General features: G+C 40.0%; 1 protein-coding gene across 1 annotated transcript in view; it reads right to left on the bottom strand.

Annotated features, from left to right (window-relative positions):
• Nucleotides 1-13,827, bottom strand: part of WDR49 (WD repeat domain 49) — a 136,621-nt gene that overhangs the window by 71,926 nt on the left and 50,868 nt on the right. The window contains exon 6 of the mRNA XM_027875780.1: nucleotides 10,845-11,078. Coding sequence (XP_027731581.1) covers nucleotides 10,845-11,078 — 234 coding nt within the window. The remainder of the gene's footprint in view (nucleotides 1-10,844; nucleotides 11,079-13,827) is intronic.

The raw sequence follows: 13,827 nt of genomic DNA, 5'->3' as shown, positions 1-13,827 counted from the left end.
TGGTTGTTAAACATTTACCAGCAAGCCCCTGCAGCCAACCTCATGCTTTTTCAACCATACATTTCTTTGATGACATCCTAAGCAGCTAGATGATACAGTGGATGCAGCCCTGGGCCTGGAGTCAAGGAGACCTGACCTCCATTCCTGCCTTAGACATTTACTAGCTTTGTGACCCTGGGCAAGTCACTTAATCTGCCTTACTTTCCTTATCTGAAAAAGGGGATAATAATAACTGGCTTATAGGCAGTTAAGTGGTGCAATGGACAAAGCACTGGGCTTAGAATAGGTATAAACCTGGGTTCAAATCTAGCCTCAGCCACTTACTAGCTCTGTAACCTTGGGCAAGTCAATTAACTTCAGTTTCCCTAACTGTAAAATGGTAGTAATAATAATAGCACCTACCTAGGTGCTATTAGGACAAATGAGATTGTTTGGGGTTTTTTTTTCCCCTGAGGCAGCTGGTGGTGCAATAGAGAGATTGCTGGGCCTGGAGTCAAGAAGACCTGAGTTCAAATCCAGCCTCATATGCTTCCTACCAGTGTGACCCTGGGCAAGTCACTTACCCTGAACACTTCAGTTTCCTCAATTATAAAATTATAAAAACCTCATTATAAAATGAGGTTAATAATAGCATCTACCTCGAAGGGGTTTTTGTGAGGATTGAATGACATAATCTTTGTAAAAGTGCTTAGTACAGTGCCTGGCACATAGTAGGTGCTGCATAAACATTTGTTTCCTTCCCCTCCCATAGGGCTGCTATTAGGATCAACTAAAATTGGGTACTACATATAAAGCAATGCATAAATGTTAGCTGTTATTATTCTATTTCACATTGGTTCTATTTCAGTCTGTCCAAAGCTACCACGTGTCTCTCTCTTGCCTCTGTGTGCTATTTATTTTTAATTCTTTTGAGATTATACTGTCCATGACTCACAACCATACAACAACCCTAGAAGACTGACAGTTAAAAGATGGAACTTTGTATCTGGGAGTAGTTTGGCATGATTAAAGCTTCGTAATTTCCCAGAAGACAAACCAGCCAATTCACATCCTCTGGAATAGGATTCATCCAGATCAAGGATTCTTAACCTTTTTTTGACATGGACCCTTGGGCAGCCTGATGAAGCCTATAGACCCCTTCTCAGGATAATGTTTATAAATGGGCAAAATAAAATACATAAGAATACAAAGGAAACCAAATATACTGAAATGCAAACCTTCCAAACCAAACTATTCAAATATATTTTTAAGTTCACATACTTCAGGTTAAGAGTCCCAGATCCAGCTTCGTATCATATTTTGGACAACAGAAATTCTTCAGTCTTTTCTAATGTGTTTTCTTTCTCTATACCTGTGATTTCATTGACATAGGGAGGAAACTTGTCAACCTATTCAGATCAGCAACCTTTTCCTCCTATGTATAATGTTAGTTGCCTGGGGCACTGAAAAGTTGACTGGCCTGGGATCACACAGTGTATGTTACATAGTAGGTATGTAAGAAATTCTTGTATTAAAGTTAAAATTCCCAGGTTATAGATGAGAAAACTGAGGCTTGGAAACGTAAAGGAAACATCAGTGGCAGGATTTAGATCCTGGTCTTCCCGGACTGAGGCTTCTAATCATCATGTCATTCTGTCTCTGGCTAAGAGGACCATATGAGGAGGATATTTCAAGTCCTTCATTCACAACCTGGCTCCAACCAGCATTATTGCATGTCATTCACATCCATACATACTTTGTCCTACCCCCACCCACCTTCCTCTTTTTCATAAATGGTACACCATCTCCTGCCTCTAGGCCTTTGGTACTGGCCATCCCACAAGCCTGGGATGACCTCCTCTCCTTTCCTCTATCTCTCAGAATCCCTAGTTTTCTTCAAAGCTTAGTTCAAGAATCACCTTCTACAAAAACCTTTCCTGATGGCCCTAGATGCTAGTACCTTTCTCCCAAATTACCTTGAATTTGTTTGGTATATGCTTTGTAAATCATTTATGTATATATGTTGTATCCCCAGACTAGATTTCATGCTCCTTGAGGGCAGGGATTGCTTCTTTTTGTGTCTTTTCATGCCCAGAATCTAGCACAGTGCCTGTCACATAGCAGGTGCTTAATAAATGCTTTTTTGATTGACCAATTAAACATCCATTATGCTTTACCCTTCACCATATGGGCAAGTGCATCATGTATATTATTGGAAATTAAGTGTAGGCCTTTTGATATAGCCATAAAGGCATCTGTCTTAGAGTCAGATACGCTTGACACAAATTCCAGCTATGTGATCTTTGGCAAGTCTTAACCTTAAAGATCCTCAGTTTCTTCACCCATAAAATGGGCATAATACTATTTTTGCTAGCTTCATCACTAGGCTGTTGAAAGAGCCAGCCACGTGCCATGGTAGATAGACTTAGAGTAAGAAAGATGTGAGTTTGAATCCTGCCTTGGATACTTATTAGTTGTGTGACCCTGAGCAATTCATGTAACCTCTCTCAGCCTCAGTTTCATAATCTGTAAAATGGAGATTGTAAAAGCATCTACTCCATAGGGTTGTCGTGAGGATCAAAAGAGGTTGCATATGGAAATATCTTTAAAAACCTTTAAGTGCTGTATAAATGCTAACTATTATTATTATTATTATTATTATTAAGAAATTTATCAGCCTTAAGGCATTGCAAAAATAGAAATGATTGTTATTCATATTAGCATTCTAATAATTTCAGGCTGATTTTCTAAGTGTTCCCTGGGTGAAGAAAAGGAGGCAGAAATAGCATTAGTAGAAGTCATCAAGCACAAATTGCTCAGCTCATCATTCTTAATTACCATCACCAGGATCATGTGGGCTTCTGGGTTATTTCAGACACCATCATTTGAAGCGCAATATTTCCTCTAAAGCCATTTCAGAAGGAACAGTTCGAAGTTATATCTCACAGCAAGAGTGAGGTGAATGGAATAGTAATCTCCGGAATGTAGCAAGAGACAAGCAATTGAGATCATTCAGGTCAGAAACCTGGTAGGTTTGTAAACCTGCCCAGGAAATCCCTTTTCTATTACCAATCCTTTTTCCTATAATAATTTACAACTATAAACTTATGATGTGAATTAGGAATGTTTAAAATTGTCAAAAGTTGATCAAGTTGAACTGTCTGCTTTGGTGATGACATCTAAACAAAATACAGAAACACTGAGCTTGTATCTATCCTACACAAGCAACTAAAATAAATGAATTAGGATGTGGATGATAAAATCAGGATCTCAGGGTTAGGAGGGACTCCCTCAAAGGTCAGCTAATCCAACACCCACATGAACAGGCATCCCGTCAGTAACAGAGACAGTGTGGTCCAGTGGAAAGAGCAGCATAGCTGAAGTTTGAGGACCTGGGCTCAAATCCCACTTCTTGCATTTGCCATCTAAGTGAGCTTGGGAAAGGATCTTTGGGACTTCATTTCCTCATCTCTAAAATAAGGAAGTTGGACTAGATGATCTTTAATGGCCGAAGGGCCACCATCCTTGCCAAGGGTCATTCATCTACCACTTAGAGACCTCCAACGGAAGAGAGCCCACTGCCTCCCAATGGCTCACTCCACTTGTGGCAAGCTCTTTGGTCTTCCTTACTCCTCTCTGAAACTAATGCCAGTTGACCTAGTTCTGCCCTCTGAGACCAAAGAGAATAAGTCTAACCCCTTTTTCTGGTCACAGCTCTTCAAATACTTGAAGACAGCTAGCATGTTCTGCCCAAGTCTTCTTTTCACAAGGCTAAACATAATTGTTAACATCTCTATACCACTGACTATGTGCCAGGCACCGTGCCAAGAGTTCTATAATTATTATTTCATTAGATCCTCACAAAACTCCTGGGAGGTTGGTGCTATTATTATCCCTGCTTCACAGGTGAGGGAACTGAGGCAAACATGTTAGGTGACTTGCCCAGGGTCACATCGCTAGTAAGTACATGATTTGAACTCAGGTCTTCCTGATAGGAGGTCCAGCTCTCTATCTACTATGCTACCTAGCAGCTGATTCCTAGGTATCGAGGTCTCTAATCCCCTCATCAATACGATCACATCCCCCAGCCCCAACCCCATTATGTTTGAGCTTGTCCACAGCAGTACTGTTGAGGTTTTAGTAATCCTTTTTTATATGTATATAGAATCTATTTTTTTTATGGACACCTGAGTATCTGTCAATTTTCCAAAAAAAAAAAAGTTGGCTTTAAGAATTTGACTCAAGGTCGGCTCACTAGAACAGTCTGCAGGGCAGCCAAGCTACTGCAATGGAAGCTTTCAGCTGTTAATGCCAACCAGGTGTTTCCTCAGCCTGCCCCGGCAGCTCACTCTGCTTCTGCTAGCTGCAAGGACAAGCTTTGCCAATGTGGAAAGAGGGAAAGGAAGAAATGTGGCTCCTTTGCAGAGGACTCCTAAGGGTTCCACATGCTTTTTCTTTACAGGAAGGTGTAAGGGAACAATTCTATGTGGAAATAAAGGGAAGAGGAAGGAGAGTAATGGATGGACTGTTTTGTTTGTCTATACTCGGTGCAGTGATTATGGTGAATACTCAGTGGGGTCCAGAAGGAAATAATAAAGTCTACAGGCAAGACATTAAAAAAAAACCTGCATTAGAGAGAAAAATATCACAAAATTCAGGAAGACTGAAGAACACCAGTGGGGATGGAGGAGGTGGGGAAGCCAGGAAAGTCTTGAGCCTGCAGTGAGAAATTCAATCAATCAGGCCACAAGTATTTATTGAATTCCTCCTTACTGGGCAGCATGGGAAAGACAGGAGCTGAATAATGCATCTGGTGTTGTGCAGAGCTAAATCCCTAGAACTGAGATGGAAGTCCAGGGTTCAAGTACCAGCTCTTCTACTTACTTCCTATGCAGACAAGTCACTTCTCAGTTTCCTCCTTTGTAAACTGCAGGGGGCTGGAATCTCTCCCTACCTTTGCTTTTCAGAATCCCCAGCTGGGTCCATGGCTTAACCTAAGTGCCACATTTTGCATGAAACCATTTTTGATTCCTCAAATTGCTGTGCGCTCCTCTCCCCAAATCATGTATATGTATATAGAGAGACTTCCAGTGGGGGAGAGCCCACCGCCTCCCAATAGCTCCTGTCTGTTTCACGAGCAAGAAACTCTGTCTCTGAACTCTGGGCATTTTCTCTGGTTTTCCCCCATGCCTGGAACTCTCTCCCTCTTCTACTCTAACTACTGACCTCCCTGGTTTCCTATTTTAACTGTCTCAGTTAAACTGTTTCCCACCTTCTACAGGAAGCCTTCCCTATTCGTCTTAATTCTAGTGCCTTCCCTCTGTTAATTATTTCCTATTTATCCTGTCTATAGCTCATTTGTACATATTGTTTGTGTGTTGTCTCCCCCATCAGATTTGAAGCTCCTTGAGGGCAGGGACTGTCTTTTGCCTCTTGTTGTATCCCCAAAGCTTAGCACATGCCTGGCACATAATAGGTACTTAACAAAAATTGATTGATTGATTGTATTTGTTTTGTATCTATCTTACATTTACTTATCTGTATCTATGCCACTTCCTGCCCCCTCCCCTGCACCCCTGGAATATAAACTCTTTGTGACCAGGAGTGATTCATTTTTGTCTTTGTATCACCAGTTGCTTCACAGCACCTGGCACATAGTAGACATTTGTTAAATGCTTGTTAAATGAATGGCTATGTTATTTCTAAAGTCCTTTACATTTCTAAATGTGATTCCCACCATCAGACACCTTTTAATTTGTCTCATGAGAGATGCAGTGTTTTCAAAAGAAGAAATGCAAATGTTTAGCAGCCATGTGAAAAAAAGTGCCCTAGAACGAATAATAAAAATGCAAATCAAAATAATTCAGAGGTTTCACCTCACATGTGTCATATTGGCAAAGATGATACAAGTTGGAAATCTTCAAAACTGTAAAAGACACAAGAAGGGAGGCCTGCAAACACACTATTAATAAAGACACAAACTGGTCCTGCTCTTGGAAATATTCTTCATGTTTTCAAATGTAGCCAATGTGTTGATTTCTATTGCTGTTATGTATACATACATATGCATATATGTATGTGGGTATAGCTATAGATAAAGCTATAGACATCTAAAATGGAGTAGTGTATAAACTACTGTGCCTGGAGTCAGGAGGACCTCAGTTCAAATCCAGCCTCAGACACTTACTATGTGACTCAGGGTAAGTCACTTAGCCCTGTTTGCCTCAGTTTCCTTACCTGTAAAATGAGAAGGAAATAGTATTTTTGCCAAGAAAACACCAAATGGGGTCACAAAGAGTCAGACACAACTAAAATCACTGAACAACGGCGATGAATATACGTATATATTTGCTACAAGGCAATTGAGCTAAGATGGAGAAGAAAGCTACAGAACAACAGCTGGCAGGAATAGTTGGAGTCTTTTGTTTTTGTTTTTGGAGACAGAGACACGGATGTGTTTGTGGGCAGCAGAGAAGGAGGCAGTAGACAGGGAGAGACTGACGATTTATGAGAGAAGGGGCAATCTACCCTGACATTCTATGAATCTATGAACCTGAAAAGCTTGGATCTGGAGAGATCAGAGAGCAAGGCAATGGGGAAGAGGCAAGATAATTCAACTAACGTGAAATGATATTAGTTACTAAAGATAGGAGTTTAGAGCTTTTCATTCACACACCCTGATGGATGTCAGTAAGCTCTCTGTTGTATTTCTGGCCCTTTACTGTGCTTTTTTCAAAGGTAATCTCTAGGACCCTGAGTCCGATCACACACATTCTTCTACCCACTGCCCATCCCAACAGTTAAATACAACTGAAATGAATCTAGCTCTAATTAATAGGAAAGACAACCTTGACATGGAAGCCCAGTGCATTAAGCACTGGTGATTTCTTCCACCATCAAATTACAATTTAGTGATAATTTATAGTCTGAGAGAGCTGCCTAAAGCTCACACAGATTAAGCTGCACTAGTAAATGCGAGAGGCAAGATGTGAACCCTAGTTTTTTCAGCTTCAACCCTCTATTCATCATTCTATGTTGCCTCTTAATCTAGAATAAAGGGGAAGAAATGTCATAAAAAAGCAACATGTCACTTGAAGGTTATGAATTGCCCAGGGTCACACAGCCAGAATTTGTCAGGGACAAGATTTGACCCCAGGTCTTCCTGGCCAACTCTTTAACCACTGTACTACAATGTCTCTCATGCCTCATGTATTGCATGTGAATTGTTCATGTCTACATATTTATTTTCTTATTTTAAGTCAAGGAAGGAAAGAAGAAAGGAAGGAAAGAAGGAAGGAAGGAAGGAAGGAAGGAAGGAAGGAAGGAAGGAAGGAAGGAAGGAAGGAAGGAAGGAAGGAAGGAAGGAAGGAAGGAAGGAAGGAAGGAAGGAGGGAAAAAAATAAAGGATTATGTGCTTATTATGTACCAAGTACTGTTAAGTAAACACTGAGGATATAAGTACAAGCAAAGAAGGCAGGCCCTGCCCCAGAGAACTTACATTCTAAAGGGAAGACAATAAATAAAGTTGGAAGGAGATGGAAAGGATCCATGTGCATATGGAAGCAGCTGGAGAGTGTGTGGTGACCTGGGCCCCAGGCAAGAAAAGGCAAAGGCTCATATATAAGAACCCAGAGTCCCAAAGGGCAATGTCCAGCTTCTAGGGGGGCAAGGATGAGGATGGTCAGAGTGCAGGCACCATGGTTTGGAAATGGCTGGCAAGTACATGGTAGCCTGAAATGCAGACCAGCTGTGGCTTTGCCCCAGGAAGGAGGGGTGGCTCTTTCTTCCCATATTCATTTATCATGGGGTTCTTCTCTATACCATAGTACTGGATAACACAAGTATCTCCAAACCATTTTTATCTCCTGTTACATATATAAGTGGGGATTTTGTTTTCATGTATGGATTGTGGACTAGTTGGCTACTGAAGGACCTTCCAGCTCTCAAATTCCCTCATATTTTAAGGGTCCTACTTCACTGGAAACATGCTAGCAGACTGTAAGCCCGATGAAGTCAAGTACTGTCTCACTTTTCTATGTATGTGTGTATGTATGTAGGTAGGTATGTATGTATCCTCAGTATTTTGCGTAGTCCCTGTAAAGGACTGTTGATGGCTTGATTCATTGATTGCAGAGCCTGTCTTCATCTCTATCCCCAATGCGCATCTCTTCCCTTCCTGCCATCGTCCAGCACAATTGCACCCTTGATTGGACTGTCTTTTTTGCTGCCAGTGCTCCCCATTCCCCATCCTGGCTCTTTTTTGTTTTTTTGCCCCATGTTACAATATTACTAGTTACAGTTCTGGCTACAGTCTTTACACCCCACTGTCCAGTATGAGCTCGTGGAAGGCCATTGTAACGTGTAGCCAATTGATCTATTAACCCATCAGGTGCTTCACTGTACTTTAGTGTCTCAGCCCCCGTCCCCTTTTACACCTTTGCAGATCTCAATCAGCAGTGTCTACTATTGAGAAAATACATATGCCCTAGTGGCCACCAGGGAGTCAAATTAACAAGTTGCTTACCCAATGTTCAATAAAACATTTGCAATGAAATGAATCCCTGCAGATGGAACTAAGAATAGATTGATTCTGAAAAGATTTTTATCTCCTGGTATGAAAGGAAAATAGCATTTAACCTACATGACAAACTCCTCATTAGCGGCAACATGACATTCTACAGCTTGTGCTTTTACCAAAATGCTCATTTCAACACAAGCTCCAAAGCTTTTGCAAAAAAATAAAGGGAGGGGGTGGGGGGGAGATGCGAGCAATTTCCTAATTTAATTGTCTACATGCTGGATATTTGTTTTGTGACTAGCTCCTGCTTTGTTGCTGAAGTCATGCCTGGAATAACTCTCTGCTGTAGTGTAAGAGGGTCGCTATCACCATTCCCTATTACTCCTTGAATTGCCCTACAATATGCCCCTAACTTCCCCTTCCTGGGCTTTCTTTCCATCAGCAAAGGAAAACTGCACTTTGTGCCCTATTCACAAAGCTCCATCACTGAGGTCTTTCCCTCTCTCTCTAGCACCAATGTTTCTTCATTGAGATGCAGGTAACACCCAGGTACCAAAGGCTGCAGTGCATCATTAAAGTGCTGGGCAGACAAACAGCTCTCATGCTGCATACCAAGTGGCATTGCATTTAACTGCATCATTTTATTAGGAATGCACCCAGGCCCGCCACTGGGAGCCACTTGTGTGAGAATAGATCCTTGCTAATTACAATGCATGCATATTTCAGAGCTTGCCTTCCTCCGGATGCAGTAGTGTGGGGCCCATAAAGGGATATTTTAGAGCCATATTTGCTTGTAGCTGGGCAATGGCCAGATAAATTGGTAAGGGAGAGAAGTTTGGTACATTTCACTTTGGGTTTGTTTTAGTTTTGCTACCATAGTTTTTAAATTATCATGTCAGTGCTGGTGTATTTGCTGAAAGAAAAGGCACTACCTACACACAGCTGAATGCAGGTACCATTACAGGAAAGCACACTTGTATTAAAGAGTTTCTTTCCCATAACTCCCCCCCAATTCACTTTTCTTTATTCCTATCTCCCTGAGCTTAAAAATGGCATTATAGCAACTTAAAGCTGTGAGTTATTTCATAACAGTCACTCGCATTTACATAGCACTTAGTAATGGAATAGATGGAAGGATAGAAGTGCTTTTAAAACATTGAAGTGCTATATAATTGTCTATTATTATTATTATTATTTATAGTAGGAGAAGGAAGAAAAGGAGAGGAAGAGGAAGAGGAAAAAGAAAGGAGACAGTTGCATGATGCTTCAAGGTTTTATTACACGATAATTTTATTATATATTTAAAAGGAATAGCAAGTTATACATAATAGAATTGCAGTTGTATGCAATCACCTTTTTTCTATTCTACTATGTTATGGAAATGCTTGTTTTATTTCTTAAATTCAGAATAAAATAAAATAAATTTAAAACAAATAAGTCCCAAGAGCATAAAAAAATGAAATAAAAGATAGAAAGTTGACCTTGGAATCAGAAAAATTTAGGTTCAAATCTTGTCTTTGACATATTGGCTAAGTGACATTGAGTGAGTCATTTAAGTTTTCAGTACACTCAAGCAACTCTCTAAGGCTATCAAATGCAGACAGATTTTCTATCTGCAAGTGTATTAGTTTCCACATAAGGAGTTACCTAAGCTGTTGAATTTGCAGACCCAAAGTCTTCTCTCCTCCTAAAAAAATACTTACAAAGTGCTTTACAGATATTATCTCATTTTATCCTCATAACCCTGTCAAGTAGGTGTTAGAGGTATAATGGAAAGAGTTCATTTCTTCATCCCACCCAGTACCTTCTCTTCCCCCTCCAAAATCTTGTAATTATACATATATAATATACATATACATGTATACATATACAGATACATGTATGTGTTTAAGTATGTATGCATATTTATTTTGCATATGTATGTGTATAAGTGTATTTGTGTGTGTGTGTATGTGTGTGTGTGTGTAGACACACAATCATACATATACTGTCTTCTCTAACAGAATACAAGCTTCTCAAGGGTAAGGACTGCTTCATCTTTACCTTTGTATAATCAGTATCTAGCATAGTAACTGGTACATAGAAGGTGCTTAATAAATTTTTATGGATTGATTTTTATGTCCATGTTACCAGTGAAGCACCTGAAGCTCAAGGAGGCCAGGGCTTGCTCTTTGTCACTTCACCAGTGGCAGAGGCAAGATTTAAGCCATGTGTTTTTTCCCCTAAATTTAAGTCTAATGCCTTTTCCAATACACCCAGCCATCTCTCCTAAGCCCCTTATTAGAGAATCACACACACACACACACACACTCACACAAATGCATGCACATACACAAGCACATATTACCTGCTTGAAGACTGAATTGTATAGCACACAAGTGACTGGTTTCTCATGACTTGTGACCCTTTGGCTGGTCTCATTTTTCATCGCCAATAATGTTAGCTGGTTATTGAAGGCAATAAAAAGCCTTCCATGAGCTTCATCAAAGTGGAAGAGACATTTAAACTCCTGACTCTTTGTAAAAGGACAAGCCATCCTTTGGATGGAGAGCTGATGCTGGATGTCCCAGAGTCTCAACACCTGGATGAAGAGTGAAAAAAGAATACTGAAAAATAATCACCAGGTCACTGAAATGACTACAGTACATCACCCCAAATAGTACCCTGGATAGCGAAAGAGTATGAAATTGTGATTTACTAACACAGGGAACTCCAGATAAAGATATTCCCTCTACCAATGGACCTTCCCTGCAACTTTCAGTCTTAACTAAATATATATCACCAGTATTCTCTACTGTTGGCATTTAACTAACAACAAAGGCTTGTTAAACACTTAGGACCATGAGATTATAGATCTGGAACTAGAAGAGAGTATAAGCTAAGAGACCATAGTTCAATCCCTTCATTTTATATTTAAGGAAACTGGGGTCCAAAGTGATGAACTCACTTACTCAGTGTCACATCAGCAGATAGTAATAGATCTGGACCTTGAGCCTAGGTCTTTTGACTTCAAATTCAGCTCCCCTTTCTGCTGCACCTAGTCGGTAATGGATAATATGCTAAATGCTAAAAAAATATGCTTTATATGGATAATATGCCATATACTAAAAAATGTTCTATGTTGTTTGGGACCCACAAATGAAACAATCCCTGCCTTCAAATATCTATATTTACATGGCAATGATGTATGACAAATATGGACTGTTGCTTAAAAAGATGGTCCTTTCTAGTTCGCCAAGTTTGATTTAAATCAACAAACATATATAAAATGTTTATGGTTACAGTCGGAGTCAGAATTGGATTTAGGGTTAACCATTGTGCTAAGGCACTGGGAATACTAAATCAATGATGAAATAGTCCCCACCTTCTAGGAACTTACATTCCACTAAGGTTTTCTTTGTTCACAGTGCGTGGAATATAGGAAGTACTTAATTAGTGATAGTTGATTGATTGAAATATTGGGCTTTCTCCTATCTGCTTCCTCCTTCCTCATATCTAAGATTCTGGCCAGTTCACATCAGGACTCTCTCCCTTAAAACAAAATTATGCTTCAGGTAAACATGAAACAAGTATGGCATTAGCATGGCAGAATGGACAGAAAGCTGGATTCTAAGTCTACTTATAACACTTAACTCATTGTGTGCACCTGAGAAAATTGCTTCATCTCTGGACATCTCAGGCATCTCTCTAGGACTTCTCTAAGTCATCAATGGGTTTTGTTGGTGAGAAAGAGAGAATTTCTACATGCTGATGAAATCACAGATCTTTTGCTGCTCTGCATATCAGTCAATCAACAAGCATTTATTAAGCACCTTCTATGTTCCAAGCAGTATGCTATAGGCACTAGGAATGCGAACATATAAACAAGATGTGAAACAGAACCTGTCCTCATGTCTTTGCTCTTCTATAGGGGAAAAAACACTTACACAAATGATGATGTACAAAGTAATACAAGACAATTGAGGTGATAGGCGCTAACTGAGGATGTTAGGGAAAATTTCATCTGGCACCCAAGAAAAGCTTTGAAGGAAACTACATATTTTAAGGTAAGAAAGGAGTGCATTCTAAGCATGGGGGACAGGCTGCACAAAAGTCCAGATACATATGATAGAATATTGTATGACAAGAACAGAAAAAATAATTTGAACCAAAGAGTCAGTCAACTATTATTTATGCAACACTTACTATATTCTTGGCACTGTGATAAGTAGTCAGAATACAATGAAAGACAAACAACAAAAAAAAACAATGCTTGCTATCAAGGAGCTCAAAGTCTAGCAGGGGAGACAACATGCAAAATAATGAATTAACAAGATATAGACAGAGTGAAGTGGGGGTAAGCTCAGAAGGAAGGCACTAAGATTAAAGAACACTGGGGAAAGGCTCCTTGCAGAAGATGCAACTTTAGCAATTGCTTGAAAGAAGCCATGGAAGCTAGTAGATATTAGGAGATTAGGAGACAAAGATTTATAGGCAAGGGAGAAGAGCCAGGGAAAATGTTCCCAGGGCAATGTTCATGAGGCAAGTCAACACCTATGAGCTAATTATGTGGGAACCTAACTCCAATTTTTCAAGCAGAGTAGCCATCCATAAGAATCACAGTAGCATGGAAACCTGAGTGGCGCATTGGATAGACAGGTGGATTGGAATCCAAGTTCAAATTCTGCCTCAGATATTTCTTAGTTGTATGACTTGAGACAAGTCGTAACCTCTCTAAGCCTGTTTTCCATCATCTGTAAAATGGAAATGATAATATCTACCTCGCCAGATCGTTCTGAAGCTCATGTTAGATAATATATGTCAAAAGTTTTGCAGACCTCGAACTGCTACAAAATGGTAGTTATTACTTGGAAGGGATTGTGGAGGCTATCTGCATACCAGACCAAGGATGCCCTCTAAAACAGTCCTAAGAATTGGTCATCCAGCTTTTTTCTAAAATCCTCTATTAAGGTGAGAACAACTGGTTCCCAGTCTACTTCTGCAGAGCTCTGGTTGTTAAAAAGTTTTTTCTTACACTTAAAAGAAATTTCTCTTTCTCTGACTTCCACCCCATACTCCAGGTTTCACCCCCTGCGGTCAAGCAAAGTGAGTCTAATGTTTCTTTGCCATGACAGCCTTTCAAATATTTAAAAGCAGCTATGCACCCTAAGTCTTCTCTCCTCAAGGATAAATGACTACAGTTTCTTCAATCAATCATCCTATTGCATGGTCTGAAGGCCCTTCACCATCCTTTGGCATCATCTTTGGGACTGTCTCCAGTTTGCCAAAGTTCTTCACTAAATGTCATACACAAAACTGGATGCAATTCTCCAAATGTTGTGTCATCAGAG

This window comes from Vombatus ursinus, unplaced genomic scaffold (assembly GCF_900497805.2).
Source record: "Vombatus ursinus unplaced genomic scaffold, bare-nosed wombat genome assembly UNPS02014810.1, whole genome shotgun sequence".
Lineage (NCBI taxonomy): Eukaryota > Metazoa > Chordata > Mammalia > Diprotodontia > Vombatidae > Vombatus > Vombatus ursinus.
Note: the sequence above shows the minus strand (reverse complement) of the source record. Positions and strands in the feature narration are given on the sequence as shown.